We start from the raw sequence: 25,670 nt of genomic DNA, 5'->3' as shown, positions 1-25,670 counted from the left end.
CAAATAAATGTGCAGGTAAATATTGCATAGATAGTTCTAAGAATTTGAAAAAAGAGTTCCCGGGTCATTAAGAATTGCTTGATAATATTTGACTAGTTCTTGTGAATTTTACTTTTGATGATAAATGCGTTGCCTCGCCTAATTTGAGAACAATTCTTTTGGTTTCTCTTAAATGTTGTAAAGAGATGAATCTAAAAGTCAGAATATAACTTATTAATAGTTTTCTTCAGTTATGAAAAAGCAATGCAGCAAGAATTGCATAAAGGTTTTTTGAAGCTTGCAATTTAATAACACTATCGAAGAAAATCCTAATCTATAAAAACGAGAAATATATTCGTTAAAATATAGTTTTATTTTAAATATTTCAAAAAACATATTTGATTCAAAAATGCTAAAATACAACTCATAGATCGAAAAGAGAATCCAAACTTCTAATTTATAAATACAAAATATATGAGAGCTTACATATATATAAGGAAATTAAAGGAACCAAAAAGCTGAATATCCCACAATGTTACCACAAGTTGCCCACGCGCAGTCCAAATAATAGAAATGACTTGTAAACTTAAAAGTTTCTCAAGTATACGGGCAAAAAGCAAGCACAATTTTTTTTTATTATTAAAGAATAAATATGTATATGTAATGGTAAATATATTAAACTTTAATCATATTATATATTCATATGTTCGAAATCACGTATACGCAGAGTGCAACAGCGTTTGTAAAGCTGTTATGCTCCTTATTATTCCCTTGTCGACGGATATTTTGTCACGAAATGTGTAATGAATAGAGAGATATCCAACCTAATAATTATATATATACTTCATCAGTATGAAAAAAGTCGTATCAAAATATCAGTTTTGATTTTAAGTTTTGTTCCATATATCTTCGCCAAGCTTAGCAATGATGATCTTAAAGATTATCCTCACATTTTTGCAAAACCTACTATTATTATTATATGGCTCCTATACGACACATATCGGTCGGAAATAAGTTATTTCAATAGAACCAGTTTAATGCCTTATGCTTACAAGTATTTTATCATCGGCGTAAAATTTATAGTTGTTTTATTTTTCTTTTATATAAAAAAATTTAAAAGTCACTTATTCTACAAATATAGCATGCTTTTAAAAGTGTCTATTCACAAAAATCGCGTATACGCAGCGTTGCATTTGCCGCCACGTGGAACGTCATCACAAAAGAGAATTGAGCGAGAAGGGCAGGGCGCATGCACCACAGCAAACTCGAAGAGCACGGAGAACAGATAAAGGGAATCAGCAAATTCCATCAGATTTGTATTTCGGGTTTCAGTTTGTTGTATCGCATCGGATCGTTCGGAACGCGCTGAACCGAAAAAATAAAATAAAAATAACAGACGAGAGCCGAGCAAAACGTGAAGCAACGTCGAGACGGGGCACGTTAAACGGCACAAAAGTGTAGTGTAGTTCTAGGCTTTAAGTTGTTTTTTCCCCTTATTTTGGTTTTGTTTTTTTTTTATTGCAATCCTTTCATTTGACACAATATACACACGCACAGTAATACACGATAACTACTCAGCGATTATGTTTATTGGCAGCGCGCACAACAACCAAAAGTCCAGCAAATAGGTGAGAAGCGGTTATTGAAAATGGTTAGTGTGTGTATGTGTGTGTGTGAATGTGTTTGAGAGTGTGTGTACGTGCGTGTCTCTTATGTGTGTAGACACTAGTGGAAAATGCGTAAAGCTTGATCTATGACAAGATGGGCATAAAAAGTCGCTTCATTTTAAAGTCAACGCGCAACAAAACAATCAGGAAGTTTTTCGTGCTACACCAAACGGAAAAATCGATGCGTGCGCCTGTTCCCATACACACACACACACACACACACACGGAGCGCTAAGCTGTGTGTGTGTGAAATGTACACTCCAAGTTAACAGAAGGCAGCAACGACTTCATACCACAACAAAAAAGAGAGTAGAAAAAAAAAGAATGAAGAAAAACAGCAGCATTTAGAGGCAGAGCCGCACTTACTACACGCTACTTGCAGCACTCCTGACCTACTGCCACCCAGCCGCCCTGCTGCTTGCCCCAAGCCCTGTGCGTGTGCTGCCAACAGGATGTGGCTATGTGCATGTAGTGGGTGTGTTTTAAATGCGTGTGCGTGTGTGTGTTTGTGTGCTTAAGCTAGGAAATTTTGGGTATAAAAAGGCAAACAAGCGGGCAACAAAAACAGAAAACTCATTTTAAATATGTGTACGCGACGAGCTTTTTGAAGTTCTCCCATGCTCATTAAAAGTGAATAAATGATGTGGCCTGCAGGGTAAATGAGTGCCCCTAATATAGCAGCCAGCACGAGGGTTACCTACATTAATTGGATATTTAATGGCCGGCAGTTCTTATGCTATATATATATGATATTCATAAATAATATAATCATATTTCGAGCCGCCAGCAGTTTGACAAGCTTTGGGCTGAACATTTGAGTGTGTCGTCTGAGTGTGCCAACATAATCATTAGCATTAATGGCCAAGTACTGCAGCACAACCACAAATGGAATACCCCTAATATGCCTTTTATATATATAAATATATTGGCTGGTATGGGTTGCTCGTCCATTTTGTCGGGGGCTGCCCTCGGCGTGTGTATTTCGATTGTTTGTTTTGTTTATACAGCTCATGTTTTTCATTATGCCCCACTGTCTGTCGGTCTGTCGGTCTGTCTCTCCGAGCAGTCCGTCCAGTTGCCGGCCTGCAAGTAAACATTGAACATTGAAAATCGACAGTTGAGAATCGACAATCGACAGACAGGCAGACAGACAGACAGAAGAGAGCAGAGGCTATCTCGAGAGACAGGGCAGAGACATTTCGACGGAACGACCGCATGTGGGTGTTTCTCGTTGCGAGTGTATTTGTGAATACAATGGGTGCGTGCGGCTGTGTGTGTGTGTGTGTGTGCGTGTAAACAAATGCAGCGTTAAAACTAAATATTGTTTAAGAACAAATATTTGCCTTTTGTGCAAATCACGAATCACCGATTTTTTCGCGGCTGCTCCGCCAAGCCCAAGGCAAATTAATGACGCTATCGATGATATTCTTTCCTATATTTATATATCTGAGTTCTGCCAACCTACCTACCTACCTGCGATTATATTTAGTCATTAGAAAAGCAAAACATTTTTTTGTGGGATGCCTTTCACGAGCTGCTAATGGGTCATTTCGATTGAACCAAATATTATTGCGAGTGGTACTTGGTATACTTGGTGCTTGATTTTGCTTCTGCTATTGCGTTCTTCTATGTATTTGGTATATATACAATGGAAAAATTACCTGGATTCGTAATGCTCGAAATCGAATCGTTCGGGAAATAGGAAGCATCAATCAGTTATGGGCTTTCTTTGAATTCGCATAGAGAGCGAGAGTTGAATCATTATTTAATCTGCATAGCTCTCATGTGTTGTACCCTGAGATGAGATATGTGTATTCATAACAAATCGTTCAATAAACCATTTGTTTTTCCATAATTAATTGAGGATGTGTGAAAGTGTGAGATTCATTTGTAGTGATATAAAATATGAATATGCTAATGAATTGTATACACAATTCTTGATTAAAGACACACTTTTGTATATATAAAATGGACACAGAGCAAGGTTATCGATGCATTCGTTTAGCATTCTTTTTGCGCTGATCTGATGCTCGACTATACGAATAGGGGTTTCAATAATTGTTCCAGGTTTGAAACGGTTAAAATCTACTCGTATGAGTGTACTCGTTATTGTAATTGATTTTCTTATCCTTTCAGCGCAATGTTGCCCGACCAAACCCCAACCTAGTGAGTACCCCAATGCCAAAGGAGAGCAACCAAAATGCATTCGGCGTGCTAACATCTAGTTCCATTTCAAGTGCATACGCGCCAGGCACGTTCAAGTGACAGAGTGAGTGGAAGAGTGGGCGTGACATCAGTGGGCGTGGCTCCGGCTGGAGAGCGAGTGTGTGTGTGAGCTGGACACGCGACATCTGCAAACATAATCGCGGGCAAGGAATACGAGAAACATTCAGGTTTGCGGCCAACACAAATCCATCCAGACACGAAATCAAATCCGTAGAATTTAGCCACAAACAGCACATAGATACAAAACAATTACAACTGATCAAATTTGCTTTGCGATCGTATTTACACTGTGATCATGACTTATATACCTAAAAATATGCATCACTATGCGCATGCAGCCATGAATCTGATCAACATGGACTCGGAGAATCGCGTCGTGCTCAATGTGGGCGGCATTAGGCATGAGACATATAAGGCCACACTGAAGAAGATACCAGCGACGCGTCTGTCCCGTCTGACCGAGGCGCTGGCCAACTATGATCCCATACTGAACGAATACTTCTTCGATCGGCATCCGGGCGTATTCGCACAAGTGCTCAACTATTACAGGTAACAATTTTAATATGCATGTGGCATAAAGTTAGTAATTTTATGGATCCTTTACAGAACTGGTAAGCTGCACTATCCCACAGATGTGTGCGGTCCGCTGTTTGAGGAAGAATTGGAATTTTGGGGTCTTGACTCGAACCAGGTGGAGCCCTGTTGCTGGATGACCTATACACAGGTAAGTTCTTGGATTTTACAAAAGATAAAGCGATACTAAGGCTCTTTAATTCCACAGCATCGTGACACACAAGAAACCCTAGCCGTACTGGATCGCTTAGATCTGGACACGGAAAAACCGTCCGAAGAGGAATTGGCGCGCAAATTTGGCTTTGAGGAGGACTATTACAAAGGCACCGTATCCTGGTGGCAGGAAATGAAGCCACGCATCTGGTCGCTATTCGATGAGCCTTACAGTTCCAATGCCGCCAAGGTATATGTGCATGAGTCTCTGATCTTCCGCAGCCTAACTTAAAATCTCAACCGCCTTTGCAGACCATTGGCGTCGTCTCGGTATTCTTCATATGCATTTCGATATTGTCCTTCTGCCTGAAAACCCATCCGGACATGCGTGTGCCCATCGTGCACAATGTGACCGTGAAAACGGCAAACGGGAGCGCCGCCTGGTTTCTGGACAAGTCAATGACCAATGCGCACATTGCCTTCTTCTACATAGAATGCGTTTGCAATGCCTGGTTTACGTTTGAGATACTGGTGAGTAAGCGATAGACTATCGATACGGTGTATCGGTGTATGAGAGATGATAGATTTTTAGATATTTTGAAGGATAACAGGAGTACGTAGTCTAGTCTATTATATGTTAGATCAAAGACAGAAGTGTAGTAGGTAGTAGTTAAAACTTGCAAGGTAAACTATAATTCTTGCAGATCTAGAAGAGCCATTCGTGTCTTGCATATTCACTTGATTTATAAGAAAGCTGATAAATAGAGGCTACAAAGTCTAACGGCAAGAAAACAATTATCGAGCAATTACAACAGGATAGCAAGCAGAGATAAGCCCATACATAGAAAAGTTCAATATTGAGAAACAACTAAACCAAGAAAATATATGTGCATAAATACCAATATCCAATGTTTCAGATAATAAGCAGGAGATAGTGAATAATAAGAAAATAAGAAAATAAAATAATATTAAAAACTTATAAACCAGGACTAGAATTTCAAAGTAAATACAATTTGTAAATGCAAAATACAAGAAATATTATAATATACCGTATTAACAATATATGGGTTTAGATTATACATATATAGTTACAAATTGACAACCGTATTTTTGAATATTACGAGAAACTATGGCCTTCTCCTAAGAAATACTAAAGCATATAAGGTCAATAAATAGGTTGGATATATATTTGCATATACTTCAATTGTCAGCAAAACTTGTGCATTAACTGATCCACCTTAAAACTAAATAAAAATTTAAATTTCAATTAATTTAAATTTTGTTCATTGCAGGTGCGCTTTATCTCATCGCCGAACAAGTGTGAATTCTTAAAGTCATCTGTTAACATCATAGATTATGTAGCGACGCTTAGTTTTTATATCGATCTAGTGCTTCAGCGATTCGCATCGCATCTGGAGAACGCTGACATACTCGAGTTCTTCTCGATCATACGCATAATGCGGCTGTTCAAGCTGACACGCCACTCGTCCGGCCTGAAAATCCTGATACAAACGTTCCGGGCATCGGCCAAGGAGCTGACACTGCTCGTATTCTTCCTGGTGCTGGGCATTGTGATCTTTGCCAGCCTCGTCTATTATGCCGAGCGCATACAGCCCAATCCGCACAACGACTTCAATAGCATACCGCTGGGCCTGTGGTGGGCATTGGTCACCATGACCACTGTCGGCTATGGTGACATGGCGCCCAAGACCTACATTGGCATGTTTGTCGGCGCCCTGTGCGCCCTTGCCGGTGTGCTAACCATTGCACTGCCAGTGCCCGTCATAGTCAGCAACTTTGCCATGTATTATTCGCATACGCAGGCGCGGGCCAAACTGCCAAAGAAGCGAAGACGAGTGCTTCCCGTGGAACAGCCGCGACAGCCACACCGGCCAGGTGAGCGTAAGTATCGAATCGAGAGAACTCAAAAACCAGCCAAATGACCCACTCTCACGCTCACTCTCTCCTTAATCCAGGCGCTCCAGTCAGTGGCTGCGGCACACCTGGGTCTGGTCCACACTCGGGTCCCATGGGCTCCGGCGGCACCGGACCGCGCCGCATGAACAACAAAACCAAGGATCTGGTCAGCCCCAAGTCAGGTGAGTGTTTGGTTGCGCCGTCGCCAAAAATACAACCATCCGCAGCACCAATGTTCACCACCTTACAACTGAGCTGCGCTTCAACACCCGGAACACCCGGTTCACCTAACGTATGCCTCTCTATGTAGTACCAAGCAAACAAAAAAACAAAAAAAAACAGTGTTGCCGTGCGGCAATCAGTTCCTAACCCACACGAAAGCTCAAAGCTTGCACAGCTGCACTCAGTACTCAAGTCTTTGAGTTTCACTTAGCAGTTATTGCGCTCTACCCTGGCCCCCTCTCTCACTATCTCGCTCTCTCTCGATAAAAAAGCATACTAGGCAATATCTATTCGAAACAATATTCCGAAATTCTGCAAAAGCTTGCGCACAAGGCTACAGTTCTAAGAGTTGACTAATGATCCTTTGACCTATTATGATATATCAATTTTTATTTTTGGGGCGCGCTCCTTGAGCGTTGCAAAACAATATAATAAAATTGTGCGTGTATATATGTACTCTATGTAATTAAAATATGAATGCATATTCGAATCACCTCATCGAAAGCTCATTTTCTGAATCATCCCAAGGCTTCGCTTTCGTTTAACGCTGCTCATGAGCTCAGAGAGCTGTTGATCGGAGATCCGTAAAGATAGTTTAGATACTCAAAAGCACATTGATCCTATGAGTAATCATTGGAACTGTAAAAATATCGACTAAGAAGGACGATAGTATCTATATCTTCATTATCAACAAGATACTATAATATAAAATACAAGAAAAGCTTTGCATTTCATAAATTGAAATAAAATGTTTAATGGTTAAAGGGAAGATAACTCCCAATATATGATGTATACTCAGTATATCGAAAATAAATTGATATTTTTAGCAGTTCTCTTGCAGATCTCTAATCAACATTCATCATTCCCATCTTCGAGTTTCCATTCATGGCTTAAAAAAAGTTTAAAAAAAGTTTAAGTTACAACACCTTAAGGAAATTCCAAAATATTTTTGTACAATATATTGAAGTCCTACCCACTCAGTTCTTGGCCTTATCGGGTTTATTTCTTTTTATTCATATCAACCAAATCGATATCTAACCCATTTCAACCTCGATTTTTAAATAATTTTGCTTAAAATGTATTTTTTATAATTTTTTTTTGATAAAACCCAATCAAAAACCAAAAATCTTATGTAAATACTTAGATGAATATACAACAATGATTGGCAAACCACGTGATGGCAAAAAAAGCAGGCTGCTCTAAGCCATAACCATGTAACAAGAACACTGAACTCTGAACCCTGAACACTAGCGAAATATTTAAATGCAAAGAGCAATAAGGAACATTAAGAATGGAGCATATCTATGAAGCAACTATTGAACTGGCATCATTATTATTTAGAAAGAATTCATCCCAACTAGAAGTATCTACACTTTAGAAAGCCAATATCAAATCGCAGATCTAATAAAATGCACATTAATCGAATACAACTTTAAAGGAGCCGCAGGATTGAGATTATCTTATCGTGGTACGTTGGCATCCAAGGATTCAATATGATTCAAAACACGTGCCAAGCTCGGCGGCGTCTGCTACTACTACTACCAACACCTACTACTACTACTACTATAACTACTACAACTTGCTATATAATCGTATATATCCCATATATATGATCGTATATAAATACAATATGTAATTTTCTATGTGTTTTCTTCCATATATATATATATACCTATATATAAACCTACTATATATGAATATTGATATATTGATGTTGCGCATCGTATACGTGTTGTTCATCAGTTCTGGCTCGTTCGTTTGTTCATTCAAAAGTATCTATTCTATATGCATACATATCAAAATATCTACTCTACAAGTATCTCTATATATCTTCTATATGTCTCTCTCTCTCTATCTATCTATCTATCTATCTCTCTCTCTCTTTCTATATCACTTGTTGAATATCTTAATGTGTGTCTGCGTGTGTGTATTTCATATATATACTTTATTGTTATTCGAAACGCTCAGATGGCGTTAAACATAATATAAGTAGTTATATACGTATTACATTTTTATAGACAAACATATTTGTATTATCTTGAACTTTTGTATTTCAGATATGGCCTTCAGTTTCGACTAAAAGATAAAACCAGTTCATATTTTGTAATTTATATTCTTCCAAAGTACCGAAAAAGAAAACACAGTTCAAATGCAAGCACCAAAAAAATGACAAAAACTCAACAAAACGCTCAAAATCGAAATCAAAAAACCAAAAATCAAAACTATTTAAGATCGGAAGACAAAACAAAACAAATCGCAATCGCAATCGTAATCGTTATCGTTATCGTAAAATGCTCATCTCTCATGCTATCGGGCAATGCCAAAATGTAACGGACTAAGCTGGGCGGGTGTGTTGGTTTTACCATATTCTAAATAGTATAGCTCTATGTACTAGTACTCTCTACTCTAATCCCAAAACGAATCCTATCTATGTAGTGTAGGCGCTCGCAACAGGTCCTACCAGAAACTTTAATTTCCAAAACTAAATAGTTTGTAGCAAAACCTTCAAGAAACCGCAAACAAAAACCAAAACTAAAATCGAAACCAAAATCGTAACCTTCACACCTTAACCATCATCCAGTGTTGATTCGAAAAGTTTGCGAAAACTTTAAGCAACCCTCAAGTATCTAAAAGTAGTTGATTGTTTTCAATGCTGCATGCTGCATGTTGCCCGTCTGTGTGGCACGAGCCACTCTGGAGTGTCATTAACCCTAGTTAGTTGTTAATTACTTTAAGTTGTGTGTATTAAATAACCATGTGCAACACTCTCTGCCCGTGTGTGTGTGTGTTGTCTTTTGTGTGTGTATTGTATATTGTTTATACCAATCACACACCCAGTAATTAGTAGTATCAAGTGCACCCTGTATTTAAACAACACTAATAGCGTTGCGTCTATCCTTGAATTCGAATTAAGTTAATTGAAATTGGATTGATTTTCTAGCTTTATTAACTAAATTTAATATAAATGCTTATTTTTCTCTCTCTCTCTCTCTCTCTCTCTCTCTCTCTCTTTCTCTCTACTCCTTCTATCTCTCTCTGTTTCTTTCTCGCTGTCTCTTTACTCTACAATCTACATTCTTCTGCTCTCGTTAAACTGCGCTAAAACCAAACAGTTGCTCAACTCTTCACAGGTCCCCTGGGCGCCAGCATCGTTGCGATGAGTCCACGCACCATGTTAGATCTGAATCCGGCACTGGCCATGGGTAAGCCCACATTTCAGCCGCGTTTCCCGACACAGCTAGCGGCCACGCCCCCAACGACAGCGCCCCCAACAATACCAGTGACACTGGCAACAGCAACAGCCACGGCTGCGGGTGCAGCGGCTGCAGCCGCATCTGGTACAATGCCAGCGGTGCCCAGCATAGCAGTGTCCACCACCGCCAGCCTGGGCAAGGATAGCACCGGCACCGGCACCACAACGACGACCAGCACCACTCTGGAGGCGACCAAGAAGGCATTTCTTTAAAGGGAATTGGAACAAATGAAACATGATGAAATTCTCAATAATCCCATCAAGCAATATTTAGCCTATAACCTATCATAACCTTCGCATACGTATGACTACTTACGAGTAATTATCTCGAAAAATCTATTATCACGCAAGCTAACATAGACTCCCCATATTCGGCCATATCATGACATACATATTACTGTAGCTATATAAGTATTATTACAATTAATAATGCATCGGCACTGCTTGGCGTTTTAAACAGATACTGAACAAGTTTTTAATGACGAAGTTTTTTTTAGTATTTTATTTAGCGTGGTTATCGATCGATCCATTTTATATAAATCCATTATTAGCCAGAAATAGCCAGAATTGTATATACTACATAGCCAACGATTTTAACAGCCGTAGGACTCAAGAACAATAAACAATGTTTTTTATTCGGTTTGCCAGTTCCTTAAGTATTGTCCAAGGACAGTTGTGTTTCGAAAGCTTTAATTTCATCTAGAATCTAGACACAGCATCAAATCAGCTATGCCTTTCCTTTTAAAGCTCAACAGTTCCCAAAGCTAAGTGTTCTCTATTTTTTATGCCTCAACTGATAAAAACCAACTCAAGTAGCTGGACTTTGGTTCGTGCTGTGCTAGCGTTTCTTTGCTTAGAAGCTTTGTTATTGCCTAATTAGAAAATATGAGCGTGGTTCAGATAGCAGATCTATAAAATATAAAAGTTTTTCACAATATTATGGCAACTGCTTAAAATTCATTGAAGCATTCAACGCTGCCAATCGCTTGTTAAAGGCACGTGTTAACTTTTTCAGCTAATAAGTGCTTACATCCAACGGGCTTTCCTTGACTTTGGCGTTGATGCTACCAACCGAAAAACATTGTGCAAACTTTAGAAAACTTTAGAAAAACAAATGAAATTTTCCGGCTGCCCGTGATCCCATCATCATCAGCACCAGACAAATTAGCAGAGGGGCGCATGAAAGAAACGCTTCAACTTTAATTACATTTTTTTTTGTTCTCAACCTGGAACAGACGGCAGGGTCCTCATGTAGAGGTTGGAGAAGAAGTGTAAATTGGCATGGAAAATCTCTCTCTGGCAGGACTTTGCTTTAACGAGCGTAAAACGATTTAAATTGCATATATTCAAATGTTTTTCATCTTCAAAGTTGTTGTAGGCAAACGTAGCTCACAACTTGTTTTCCTTTTAGATACTTTCTTTTTCTTAGGTAATAAGGACAGTGGCAGGGGGTCAGAGTTCAGAGCAGAGTGCATATACATGAAACAAATTAATGTGTTTCTCTTGGATATCATTAGGTAAACCCTCTTGTACATTTTAAATATCTCTCAGCAGGCATTATACATACTTACATACAAACATAGTTATTGTATCTATACATAATACTAACGATAATTTCTAAGCTAAAAACATAATACAAAAAAGAAGAAGAAGATACTAACGCTTTGCAATAAATACCAAAATATTTCGTAAAAAAAAAGGAAAACGAATAAATTAATAAAGTTTGCAAAACATTTGTTAAGTTTTTACAATGGAAAAGCATTAATGAGAAACTTATAATAAATATATAATACCTACGCGTACATATATATATAAATATATATATATGAAATATGCAAAGGCGTTTAAATATTGTTTTGTTTTTATTTCTTATTATTATGAATATTGTTTTCCCTTGCAAACAATTGAAAAACTGATTTGTAATTGTATAGTTAAGCGAATTGTATACTATTTGAACTAAAAGCAAAACTGTTCTCTCAATAACGCATGAACAAGAATAAATTTAATTATATATAATAAATATACGAAACTCAAAACTGAAATGCAATAAACAAATCTATTGAACACCAAAAACGGCAAAAATGCAAAAAAATAAACTTTAAATTTTAACGTAAGTTGCTTTGGAGCCAGTTCTGGGCTCAACGTATCTATAGTTTTTTATGTAAAGGAATAGAAATTTATCTTGCGTAGTACGTAGCATACAGTTTCCCTTCCATCAAAAGTAGTGAAAAATCTGTAATCTGTATAGGCCAGTTTGTTTATTTATTTATTTTCTTACATTCTCTGCAAAATACATTCCAGAAGCGTTTTTATCGATTCGGGTAGATGCAAATCTCTAATATTTGAACGTAGAAGAGATTCGGGGAAAATAAAAAGCATTTTAACTGAATCACTTGGTAAGATTAATTGTTGAAAGTGTATTTAAGAATCAAATATTATTTTACTAATTTTATTTTTAAACAATCTCTACAATTTAAACATTATAAGTATATGCGTTTTAAATTAGATGTATTCACCACGGCTACATAGAACTGCCATTAAATGATTTCAGCAAAGTCCATACCCTACTTCGAGAATCGCAACAGGACTTATGGCATTAGTTGGATTTCGTTTTACTGTTTATTTATTTACCAACGGTTTGAAAGTAAACAGGCAAAGCTTTTTTTTGCCTTAGTCTTTGCTATTTGCTTATTTCTTTCACTTTTTTCGTCGAGTCATCAAACCTATGCAAAATAGCAAATCATGCGCGGATAGCCAAGACCTTAAATTGTTTGGTTTTATACTTTTTTCTTTTTTTTTCTTTTATTTTTGGGTTCCCTTGGAACGTGTGCCACAACAACAACTTGGGCATTTAAATGTCTCGATTTCATTGCTCAATTGTGAAAGCAATTACATTACTCGTACCGTTGGGCAGCGCATCATGAATACCTGAAGGCCAACCCAAGCCCCAACGGCTTGAACTCTGGAGTTAAGCTTAGAGCTTTGACCAGGTGCAAAGGCCTGAGGCTATTGACCAGCAGAGCGCTTCATTAGGCTGCCACATGGCCCATGAAAGCGTCAGGACATAACAAAACCCTCAGCCACAAGCCCAACTGAAATCCAAAATACACCTAAGCACATCCACAGCAGGGGGCACAGCCCCAAAGGGCAGTTGACAGACCAATCAACAGTTGGCGCCCAGACAGTCAGCTGCTCTTCGGCCGCATCGGGACTGGCGTCAATCTTCGTACTTCGTACTTTAAAGTCCCCTCTCCAAAATCTAATAATCCATGAAATTTCAATTACGAGTCGAAAATCATAAGCTAGCCAAATGCTTTGAGTATCTATGGGTATGTACGCATCTATTAATGTATCTACGTAGTGCTACGCATTGCTTGGCAAATCTTTGAGCGTCATAAACATTAAAGATGTTGTTGTTGCTGCTGTTGTTGCTGGTGTAGTTGCTATTGGCTCTCAGTTGCTGGAATGTTGTGGGAGCAGGTAAAGAAAATGAAAAGAAATCAGAAATGAAGTGAGTACCGAATTTGAAATACACTTTATTTACTAGTTTTCGATTTTCTTTACAATCGTTAGTATTTACCCTAATGACAGCTATACGATTTGGGAATTTAGTCGTCTAGTAACAAAAAGATTTTTAATTTATGGACAATAATATATTGTTTATAATATTATTCTAATTATTATTATTATGTCTCTTACTATTACTATTTTTAATGCAATTTTCATTTCATATTATTGTTTATATTTATTTATATTATAAAACATGATTACATTTAGCCCAACTAAGCGTATGGTTAATATATTTAAAAAAGGGAATTTAGTAGCCAATTCTTCAGTAATCGTTTCTTTGGCGGATATTTCTTCTAGATTACAATATTATTATTGTTGTAATTAATAGATACTTTTACTATTCATTTCATTTGTTTATAAAATAGCTATATACTATGAGCGTGCAGCTAAGTTCAATGATATCCATACTCTTCCAAGGGATTTTGAATCATTTAGTCGGCTCTAATATGTATGATGACTGTGAGAAAAAATCATAATAATATATATCATTTAATATTTATCATTTATCTACCAAATTGAGTGACAAATTTAGAATACCCTGTGTTAGAGCATGAAAACAAGCTAAAGACTTGCCGACATTGCGTGAGAGTTGAAAGGCATTTACATTAACAGTTTTCCAGTTTTCAGTTTTCGGATTTTGGTCTATGCGCGGTGAGAGTTGCCTGGAAAAAGCTCTCTCTCTCTCTCTTTCTCGCTCTCTCAATCGTTGTGACTCTCTGTCCAGCTCTTTGGCATTTGCGATTGAAGCTCTCTTCTCTCTTTCTCTCGTTCACAGCCAAAAATACATTTCTCTGGCTATTTGGCTATTTTGCATGGACGACTGCCCTAGCGTCCGCCCCCTTCGCAGCCCCCAGCCCAGGCGAGCCCAGCGCTGGCCCAGCAGTTAGTCTGGCAGTGAGGCTCTCGTGCGCTGCCTTCGGTTACCATAGATACACTATGGAGCGCTCTGATCCCGTTGTATTTGGTCGGTTTGTCTGCCGGTCCCGGCTCGGCTGCGGCGGCAGCAGCGGCGGTCGCTGGCGGCTGCTGCTGCTGCTGCTGGAGTTCACATTTACAAACGGTTTCAGTGTAATTTTGGCTGCGCGGCGTGTTAGTCTCCACGTCGCTCTGGGGACCCGGGACAACAAATTGCCATATCCAAGTGTGTTGAGCGCGCGTCTGTACGTGTGTGTGTGTGTGCGTGCGTGCGTGCTTGCGTGCATGAGTGTGTGTGTGTGTCGTGCGGCATCGTATCTGTGTGCTACGTCGTGCTCCAGCTGTCAGCGGAGTCGTTGTCAGTCCGTCGCACCGTCGCCGTCACCGTCGTCGTCACCGTCGCCGTTGTCTGTTGCTCTTCGCGGTCGCATCTACAAGTTTTTCCCTTATTTTTTTTTTCGGGATTTTTTTTGTTTTTTTTTTTTTGTATTTGCTGCGTCGCGTTGCGTTTTCTACAATTGCTTGAGGTTGGTTGCCATTTGAATATTAAAGCCAAGTGCGAGGACGACAGTTTTGTGTGTGAGTGTGTGAGTGTGCGAGTGTGCGAGTGTTGTCCCCCAGCTCCACTCTGAATGCCCTACGCACCGAATGCCCGCCCTGGCAGTCAGCGCGAATTGCGCCCCATGCCCCCGAACCTAGAGTTTTCACGAGTTTTCCCTCCTGCAGTTACACTTGAGGCAATCGCTATAGTCGCCTGGGTCTCCAGGTCTCCGGTCTCAGGTCTCAGGCGTTTGCTTGACTGGCTCTGCGATTGCGATTAAGACCAGTCATAGTTGCTGTCCGCAGTTGTTGGCTGGTTACGTTTACAACTGCCACACTGACTGTGGCATGCATTAAACATAAGCGCCACTGCAGGACTGTGGGGCCGGGCGCCGGGCGCCGGAGTGCGCGGTGCGCGGTGCGTCGGGGTGTGGGGGAAGTCTCAACTAGATTAAGTGTGCGCTGAAGCTTTTATTTCACAGTGTTTGCTTGTTTATTTTTACTTGTTTTTTTTCTTCACTTTTTTTGAATTTTTATTATTAGCACATTTTGCGCCTCTGGAGCGCGCTTGAAGTCCGCTCATAAATTAATAACATTTCATGACAAATATTGCGGCATGTTGCATGCAGCAGTTGCAGCTGCAGCTGTAATTGCAGCTATCACAGTAATAAAATAAAATTAATAAATAAACAAATTGCGTTCGCAGTTCAAATATTTTACCCACCAGAAATGTTTATGTTCCCACATTATATATATTATAGATTTCTTTGATGCCTTTTTCTGAACAATCTAAGCGAACTCGCAGATGTAGTTAAGACATAGTTAAGTTCATCCAACTGGATTCCATTTTGAAGCTAGGTAGAAGGGTTTTAAAAGTAGCCTGGCCTTATTTTGTCGATAGTATCCACAACCTAACTCAACCTTTTGAATATTTCATATAAATGTATATTCTGATTATATTTTTGTGTGCAGATAAGCTTCAAGTATAACGCCTAATTCTCCAATTTTATTTTATAAAACAGGTACAAGAACGTTTAACTAATTACGTTAAGCACACTGTGCTTAAGGCATCATCTTAAAACTTTTTGACATTTTAAATTTGACATAATTTGCTCAATACCAACCAATTTGCCATATTAAACAAATTCTACCCATGTCAAACGACACTTACATAATTATTTTTCTGGGAATATATGTAGGTGGACATCAAGTTAATATAAAGAAAAGAAAATCAAACAACGCAAAATAAAGCTTTAAACGAGCGAGTAGCAAATTGGAATAAGTTTGGACTTTAAAATTGTGAAAAGCAAATCTAATTTATTGAATTTTATGATATATTTCCCAATTGTCAAATTATAGAAATGCATATGACATTGGAAATTTAATACTCCTGTGGCCAACAATTATTTAGATATCGATTGAATCAATCAAGAAGTTTAAATTTTGAAATTCCAAACAAAACTTCCTTCTGCACGACGAAATATAAATCGCAAATCTTATTCAATTCAAACTTATACACATATGTATATTTAGATATGCATGTCGCTTTTGTATTTAATTGTCCGTCAGTTCAGTCAGTTCCAGGAATTTGGGAACTCCTTGTGTTGTCTGTAATGTATTAATTATCTAGCCGTTCTTAATGCTGTCTTTTATTGCAGTCAGACGTAATTGAGTTGGGCTTCCGTTCAAGTAAAGACATCAGAGAGCACGAGGCAAGAAATTAATGAGAACTTCAGCTTCTCAAAGCTAGACGAGAGGGCTTACGAATGTTCATACAATCCTCTATGCTGTGCTAGTTAGTATAACTATGAGCTAGTTATTATTATTATTTTCAGCAAAGGAAATTTGCTTACATATATTTTATTTCAACATTCTTCTGATCAAACGTATTTAGTTTATAATCCGACAGATGTCATTCTCAATTGCCAAATAAGACAACAAGCCTTCAAGAGTGCCGGGCACTTTGGCGAGGCGACAATCCGAATCACATTTCCGCGCTTTTATACTTCAACTGAAAGCAAATGGCTCAAAAGTTGCATAACTTATGTCGCAGCTATGCGATTGAAAGGCAGACGGAGCCATAAATGCCTTTGCCCAGAAGTCTGACTCTTTTTCTCAGAATGTCATGGAGAGTCTCAGCTGGCGTCTTTTATAAAAGGAAAGAGGTCATCTAAGAAGCTTCAACAAATTATTTGAATCATGAATCCGATAAGTCTACATTCTTGCAAAAACTACCAAAGCAACCTGGTTAATCTAATTTTAGGTTTGGTTTTCCATTAAATCTTTGTGTAGTTTTGTTTATGTTAGTTTGAATAATTTTATTCTCGACAGCATCTATTTAATTCAACTAACCCACTCACTTAATCTATGTTTGTGCTGGAAATGGTGAAGCGAAGCGCTGCTAAGTGCAAAGTTGAAAAGGCAACAGAAATCAGGGCCCTCCTCTTAGTTCTCCAACAACAATGCGCACAGTAGTAACAACGACAGTTTATTTAAATAGAAAAAGGGAGAAAGGGCTAGAGGGAGAGAGAGAGCGTAAAGTCATGCAGCGATTAATGAAAGGTTATTCAGAAGCTGATGTGTCCCATCCGCCGGCAATCGGTGTATCTCTAAATGTATCTGTAACTCTAACTACAAATGTATCTCTCGAATGTATCTGTATCTTTGGTGACAATTGCAACTGTTAGCTGCACAGCGATTGCAGTGAAATGCAATTCAATGCGCTCTGCTGAGCTGTGTAATTTTTATAACCTTTGTTAGCTTTTTATATATGCGGGCATTCTGTGCACCATTTTTTTTCCAGTCCATTCGCAATTGTAATTGCATTTTATTATTGATGGCAGTTGTGTTTGAGTGTGTGCGACCTGTCAGCTATCATATCACTCCAGTACTTCATTTATGAAATTTACATTTATTGCGACCCATCGACAGACCAGCAAATTAAAAATATTCATTCACTCACTTTTGATTAATGTTTTGTTTGTTGATTTTTCATTTGTTTTGTCTTAGGGTGGGGCTTTCGGGCGGTCGTTTGGGTTCAATAGAGGTGCGAATTTGCATAGCTCTGCTTGATTTTGTTTGGATTTGACGCTGTTGACATTCGACATTCTGTGCAAGCAATGCAAAAACTGAAACTGAAAGAGAATTTCCGAATTTGTCAAAAATCAATCGAAGCTTTAAGTGCCATCGACTGTGTCACTTGTTTTTATTCACAATTTCCAACTGTCATATTGCATTTGTTTTTCCATTCTCTGGAGCAGTAATCCATATGTTTTACGCTTCGACCAACCCTCAGCTGTGAAGTCACCTGTTTACATGCACACGAGAATAACAAAACACAATATGGCAACATTTAAACGCCAGCCAAACAAGCTGGGGTACATATAAAGTATTTTCCCTTAAAGGGTGTATGTGTATTTAAGGTAAGGATTTGTTTAAATTCGACTTCTTGACCATGATACGAAGATTGCAAATAGACCAGAATGATCCATGAAGCAGTCGAGCAAGGAAGGTTGTTCAGATTCCTCGTGAAATGTTAAATTAACAATTGATTGTAAACATTGCAAAATTGGAAAATATATATGGAATAGGTTGTGTCCAACTAAATATTTTAATGTTATAAATTACAGATTAATTTGAATCGTCAATATATTAAAAATAAATTTTTTATCTTCAAAATTTGTTTAAAAGGATTTTTATTTTTTATTTAAGTATTGACACAGAACAACCATTTAATATATTTTAAGCTAAGTAGAATCAAATTTTGGTTTCTCAAGAAATTAAAGCTTGAGATCTAAATTATTCAATTATGTTCATTCGATTTTCTTTTTTATCATTCTCAAAGTAATTTCTGCTTCAAGCTTACTTTGTTTGTTATATTAGAGAAGACCTATATTTTTCTAGCTTTATAGAATCATTTCTACTTGTTTTGAGTCCAATCATGCATATGTATTCCTTCCCATAAATTACCCTGTTTCGATTTTTTATAATGAATAATTCATAATGTATATATGCAAATGTATGTAACAGGCAGAAGGAAGCATATCCAACCATATAAAGTATATATATTCTTGATCAGCATCAATAGCCGAGTCTATCTAGCCATGTCCGTTTGTCTGTCCGTCTGTTCGTTCATCAGTCCGTCTGTCCGTATGTATGAAGGGGAACCTAGAACCGTTACGAGCTAGAGACTTGATATTTTGAACGTAGGCCCGCGCAGTAAGAGTTTGTGTCCGATAATAATAACTCGACCAGTATCGATGACAGGAAGTTTGGTTGGTTACGGGGACCAGCCAAAGGGACTTTTTCTTTATTTAAAAATATTTTGTTTACTCCTTAAGCTCCTTGTTGGTATAATTATGTTTAGGGTATCCCCTAGTCGAAAACTCCTGACTAGAGCTCTTTACTTGCTTCTTTTTATATTGTAGTATAGGGTATCGGTTTGTCGCGCACGTTTCATCTACATTATCTAACGTATTTTCTGTTGTCAAATTTATAACTCAAATTTCGAAGCAATTTCAGTGACAAGTTCATTTTTAGGGTGGGAAAAAAAAAATTCTTTGTTTCTAAGGTCCTATTTCAAATTCAAGCAACAACAATTTTGTCTTCTTCGAAATGGGAAATAACTTGGCTGCGGGCTTTTGTTGTCAACAAGTTGTGGACTTTAATTTAACAGAGCTTATCCCGGGGAAAAACCCCTTTCGTTTGTTTACCAATGCTTTATGTAAAATTCCTATGCCTATTCCAATTTCAATAAATGAAAACTGAAAATTATTGATTGGCTACAGTTCAAATTGGAATTTATTTGAAAATTGTGTGTGTGGCAAAACAAATCATATAAATGTAAATGAGTACAAATTGGCTTGGATTTAGTCAAAGGCTCGAAACGGTTGCTTCGCTTGAATGGATTTTGCGGTTAGCACATATTAATTTTTAATCAAAGTTGATTGTGCACTTTATGAATGAAAATAGTACAGTTTTAGTACGGGCTTTTCTTTCTGTTTCTAAAATCTGCTTTGGTAAATTACCTGCCAATCATTTCCCTTCATTTTCAACCCAGTTTTCAATGGATTAACTGGCAAATGAAATTTGCTTTTCAATTATAAAGCAAAACTTTTTCTTTTCATTCTCGCCGACATTTATAACAATGTTTATGGCTAGTTTTGGGTTTGTTTGCGAATTGTCAATTGTCGCTATTTTTCGATTCATTTTAATAAAAGTTTTAGCACTTAATAGATATGAAATTGTTCCGCGACAGCTCTGACAAATGTGGCCATTTGCGACACATTTGATATTATGATATTTGGACAAAAGTATTGCCTTAATTGGCTTTACTACTTTCTCGAAACAATAACTCATTCATTTATTGCTTCAGCTTTGCTATACGAGCGACCACAGTTGATATCTAAACCGTTCTGGATTGCATTTCTCCTTCATCTTGCGCTCGGTTTTTGTTTTGTGCGTAATCCCAAGAAAGTTTGACAGCCAACTGGCTGTGTGTGTGTGTGGGTGTCGTAGTCACAGCCACAGTAAAGCCCCAAAGACCTACATCTTATCTTAAGCACTGCCCAAATGCATTGACAGCCACTTGCTGCTCCGGCTGCTACGGTTTCAGCCCCTAAACTCCAGCCTCAGCTGCGACTGCTACTTCGTCTGGGAGTTCGACTGTGCCTCGTTTTGGGGCCAGGGAAACAGTAAAGCAGCAACAGGAATCGTTTTCGTGCGTCATGCAGTTTATAGCTTCGTATCCTTTATGATATAGTGCGTTTTATTGCGCCAGTCAAGCTGCCAAAGCCCACAATCCCAAGCCCAAGCGCCAGCCCCAGCCCAGCTCCAATTCATGCCGCCCACAAACCTCGTATCTCAACTGTCACATAAACCGATTAAACTTCGAGCAGCTTATGCATTTTGCGTATATACTGATAGCTATAGCAGTATATATCCAACCGGGTATCTGTTATCTGCTAAATGTGCTGCACTAAGCACTCTTCATCCTTACACGCACCCACGCACACACCCCCTCACACACACACACACCCGCACACCACATCACTCATGCGTTCCTTGAAACGTTTCCATTAGTATCTAAAATTGGTTTTGGCATGGCAAAAATTTAATTTCTTTCTTTCTAATGCACTTCATTTGCTGTGCAGCTTCCTTGGTTGTCTCCTGCTCCTTGTCCTTAAATGTTTCGCAATTATTCTTGCTTACTTTTTAATCATGCTCGCTTTGAGCGCTTCGTCACGCTTTGTTTACGCATTTTGTTTATTGTATTCATTGCCCTCTGGAGCTTACCTGTTCTCTCCCTCCTCCCTGTGTGTGTGTGTGTGTGTGTTTTACTCTCGCTGTTTTTCAGCGGGGTAACAAAGCGTGTTACAATATGCAAACGAAGCATGTTGAACAAAGAATCCTTCCTCACACACTTTGTATTTGTTTATATTTTTATACCCTGTACTCAAAAGAAATTAAGCTTAACAAACTGTTTCAAAGGGTTTTCTAAGGCCAAAAATAAATCAAATAAATGTAAAGTGTATTTCTTGACGGAAATATAACTACAATTCGTATGCCACTTTGGAAGATATTCTAAGCTTTGGAACTGGCTACATGGTCCTCGCACGTCGAGTTTGAGGTACAAGTGAATTTGTACCAATTCCAAACTAGTTGCATATTATTTGAATTTATGCATAAAAAATGGATAAAATACTTTTCTAGCTGCAAGTAGAAGTTTGTGTTCCCCAAGCACTTGTCTATTATTATGTTAACTACTTTGATAATTGAAGAGAATACGCATTTGGTTACCTATTTTATGCATTTTGTTAACAGAAACTATATTCTATATAATCTTTGCCTGTTTAGGCTGTGATTATTGCTCCAACTATATAAATTAAAAAATTGTAATCTTGACTTTTGTTTGAGATTTTTAATATATATAAAAATAATTAATTCTTGTCAAGTAACTCTACAAAATATGGAAAATCTAATAAAAGGTAGGGAAAACATTATTAAATAAATCTATACAAAACTTCGTGATCTTATTAAGTAATTGCGCTTAAGGTTATATAAAATATGCATCCAGTGGGTCGTTAATTGGTATATTTTTTAAAAGCTTGAACTTCTTTTTCGAATTTTTAAATTAACTTTGGACAATATATGAGAAACCAAGGCTTTAAACAACACCTAGGTTGATGCAGGTGGGAAACAAGTTTTAATCGAAACGAGCCCCAAGACAAGGAGCTAGTACAAGTCGTTAATTGAAGCATATACTAATAATAATACTAATAAAAGCATGTGTTTCGTTTATTGCAAAGCTAATGTTCTAATTTTTAGCTCTAAACAGAATAATGAAGAAACTAATGTTTCTCCCAATTGGGCCATTACAAAGACAGACAGCGTGCAATACTTGCGCTTAAAAGCCCATTTGAACTGCACATGAATTAGATTCTAATTAGATTCCAGGGCAGACATTTTTGGCTAAAACGACCTGAAATTCTGAGGACCACACGCACACACACACACACACACACACGCACGAGTATAAATCTCAGCATATAACTAGTTCTTGTTGTCGTGCACTTAGCTGGATATTTTCCTGCTTGAGCCTTTGTGTCGGGGCCATTCGCTTAATTTATTATTCAATTAAAGCAGCAAAAATAAACTTTAATCGCACCGCAGACATCAGCAGCCGCAGCAGCAGCAGCAGCCACGTTAAATAAACAACAATATCAAAAAGTATACAAAAGACAACACACACATCAGCACACACATGAACACACACACACAAACACATTTCGCATATGTGCCAAAAAAAAGAGAAAAAATCGTGAAGAAATAAAATTTTTTATAAATATGGAAAATCGTGTGCCAAGAAAATTTTAACAGCTTGTTGTTGTTTTTGTTTTTGTTGTTGTTGCTGTTCGTTCTCCTTTGTAATCGATTAAAAGTGCATGTCAAACTGTGCGTGCGGCCGCATTTTTTAATGGGCTGCTAAAATACAAAATGAAAATAAAAATCACAACAAAACAAAACAAAACAAAAAGTCAGGCGCTTTAACAAGAAACTGTGCGCCTAAAAAAAGGCATCAACAGCAACAAAATCATGGAAAAAGTTGAACGTGAAAGACGAGAAAATATGACAAAATTTACGAGCGCTGTTCACACATATTTGGAGGCCCCCCCCCACACACACACACACACACAGGCATATGAAACACCCTGTGGTGGCGCTTGGGATGCCGCCTGGTCTTGTTTTTAGTGCTTTGGCACGTAATGGGGTCGGCCCATGCACACACACACACAGACACACACACACACAGAGAGAGGCACACACAAAGACAGACGCCCCACCATTCCGGCCACTCAGGCAGCAGTTGCCTTTTGTATATGCTGCTTCGGTTTGGTTTGGTTTCGTTTGGTTTCGTTTGGCTTGGCTTGGCTTGGTTGCCTGCTTTCCTTGGCATCCCCAACACCAGAGTCTGTCGCCGTTCGCTCATCGCTTGCCACTTGATGATGACGCGCTCACTAGCTGCTAATGCGACTCCTATTAGAGATGGGCTTGGGCTGCCAAGTTTAACCGCGCACACCCACACACCCATACACACACACACACCCACCGAAGCAACTTTTCTAGCTAACACAATTAATCTTTTTAATGCATGCATATCCAAGATTAATTTTACAATCCTAAATTACATTCTGCGGTTTTTTTTTTGAAAAATAGAAACCTACGAATATTAATTGTTGCATGCACAAACTTAGTTCTCGTTGGATGGCTTTAACAAAAGGGAGCTTCAAATAATATTTCATATTTTAAAGTAAAAGCAACCGAAAAGTTTTTAACGCTCTATATTCTACTTCTATTTCTATTTTCCATTTTCTTTAATATGGCACCTAATTGATTTTTGCAAACTCTTTAAGCTTAGCGGCCCACATTGGGCGCCATATATTTTTTAGCTCCTAACTGAAAACATTTTTATTTAGCTTTGATTAGGTTTCCGCCCTTAAACTTTTTCCCATTTACAAAAAAAAACAAACTATTCCACTAATTGGTAATTAAACTTTTCAAACTTTTGTTGTTTGTTGAATTACAAAATTTTTTTTTTAATCAACAATATATTTAAGCTAGTAGGCATTCACAATTAATAATCATTTTTCGTAACCACGTCCGACGCCCTTATAGGAAGATGAATAATTTATATACATAAAATGCTGCACACGTTGGGCGCCAAGTCCGTCGCGCATGCATGAAGTTCAATATCAAGATAAAAAAAAAGCGGCCCATCTCTAGCTCCGGCTGTTCTTTCTCTGTTGGAGATTATGTTGTCGATGATGGTTATGCCAAGTTTCAGCGATTCGTTCTCCGTTTGATGTGATATAAAGAACCGATTAGCGGCATTGAAGTGGCTCGTTTTCCGTGCACAGTCCTCATATCTGTAGTCGGTTTGGTCTCCTTGGCAGATTTGTGCAAACCACGAAAGCAAATTACGTTGACGATGAGCATCATTTTCCACTTTATTGAATTACCCCCAAAAACGCTAAGCAAAGCCGGGCCAACCAGGCCAAGCAGGCCAGGCCACAATGTGTGCTGACGGTCGCCGGTGCTGAAGGTTTGGGATTTGGGGATTGGGGCTTGGAGACTGCGGGCTTTGGTCTGTTTGGACGATTTCGTCAGCGCGATAAACAGAATTTCAATTTAAAATATTTTCGTGCTGCCTTAGCATATTTTTTTCTGTTTTGGGTGAACTGGGAGCTATCTCTGTGTCAGTGTCAGCTGGCGCGGCGTCGTCTCTAGTTGGACCCAAGACGTAAAGAAGTTATCAGCGAGACCTTTATGGGTCCCGCTAGGTGCTTACGCGGCACGTGGGGGTAGCTCGATCCTAGGTAAACTGCGACTAATGAAAGCCGCGTGAAAGCCAACGTCTCTGTTCAGTGTCTCTTTGTTTATCTCTTTGTTTGTTTGTTTTTTGTCACATTTTGATGAGTGCGACAGCAGCAGCCAGTGGAACTCTATTAATACCCTGTAACCCTTGAAAACCGACTAAAAATGATATGATTTAATGTAAATGTGGGCGAGAGGCAGAAGAGTCTAAAGTATTTATGTTCTTGATCAGCACCAGTTACCGAGCCAGAACAAGAACCAAAACTAGGCAATTGGAACGTGTGTTTATTTTAGTTCGATTATCGCTAGGCCGGAACGTTGATATATATCGATATGTATATAAAATAAAAATCAAATTTGTGAGGGTTTCTTTTAGATGCCATATTTAATTCTTGCTATAAACAACAAAGGCAATCAAGGAGGCGCTCCCATTGCTTGTTTGTTTGCTGGAATGATTGTAGAAGCATCTCGTCCGCGGTTATAGGGTACCTGCTCGTTGCGCGTACACGACCACCACTTAGTTTTATGTAGTAAATATATATATATGTATATATAATCATCATTGTTACGCGTATTTGAGGCACTTTCGCTAGACAAGCAGCACTAAGAGCGGCCAAACCAAAAGCAACCCACCGCACCTCCACGCAACCCCCTTCCTGGGGCCCGCGCCATTCAGAACTGCGTGCTTAAAAGAGCATTGCCCGTCGGCATTATGTTCTGTGTCAGCGCAAAGGCGTCCGTGGCAGGTTGACTGTGGAGGGGAGGCCCAGAATGCGGAGTCA

At 38.4% G+C, this 25,670-nt stretch overlaps 2 protein-coding genes across 9 annotated transcripts in view; one reads left to right on the top strand and one right to left on the bottom strand.

The window, feature by feature from the left end:
- LOC135435609 (protease inhibitor 1) overlaps window positions 1–25,670 on the bottom strand; it is an 85,943-nt gene that overhangs the window by 11,018 nt on the left and 49,255 nt on the right. The gene's annotated exons all lie outside the window — the stretch shown is intronic.
- Window positions 1,353–10,889, top strand: Shaw (Shaker cognate w). Of its 8 annotated transcripts, XM_064692735.1 has the most exons (10): window positions 1,353–1,607; window positions 3,783–3,812; window positions 3,884–4,039; window positions 4,211–4,421; window positions 4,479–4,596; window positions 4,654–4,848; window positions 4,911–5,129; window positions 5,891–6,500; window positions 6,575–6,697; window positions 9,851–10,889. In XM_064692735.1, exons 4-10 carry the CDS (start codon window positions 4,213–4,215, stop codon window positions 10,201–10,203), a joined length of 1,827 nt encoding a protein of 608 aa, XP_064548805.1. In that variant the 5' UTR covers window positions 1,353–1,607; window positions 3,783–3,812; window positions 3,884–4,039; window positions 4,211–4,212; the 3' UTR covers window positions 10,204–10,889. The 8 variants fall into 8 exon arrangements, 5 of the variants coding, with proteins under 5 accessions (XP_064548805.1, XP_064548806.1, XP_064548804.1 ...); XM_064692736.1 differs by having other exon boundaries at window positions 3,783–4,039; XR_010437396.1 differs by lacking the exons at window positions 1,353–1,607; window positions 3,783–3,812; window positions 3,884–4,039 and adding an exon at window positions 8,795–9,085 and having other exon boundaries at window positions 4,132–4,421; window positions 9,851–9,992.

The sequence above is a fragment of the Drosophila montana genome, unplaced genomic scaffold (assembly GCF_035044405.1).
Source record: "Drosophila montana isolate Dmon_TW-CO22-7 unplaced genomic scaffold, ASM3504440v1 contig_3639_1, whole genome shotgun sequence".
In the NCBI taxonomy this organism is placed as follows: Eukaryota; Metazoa; Arthropoda; class Insecta; order Diptera; family Drosophilidae; genus Drosophila; species Drosophila montana.
Note: the sequence above shows the minus strand (reverse complement) of the source record. Positions and strands in the feature narration are given on the sequence as shown.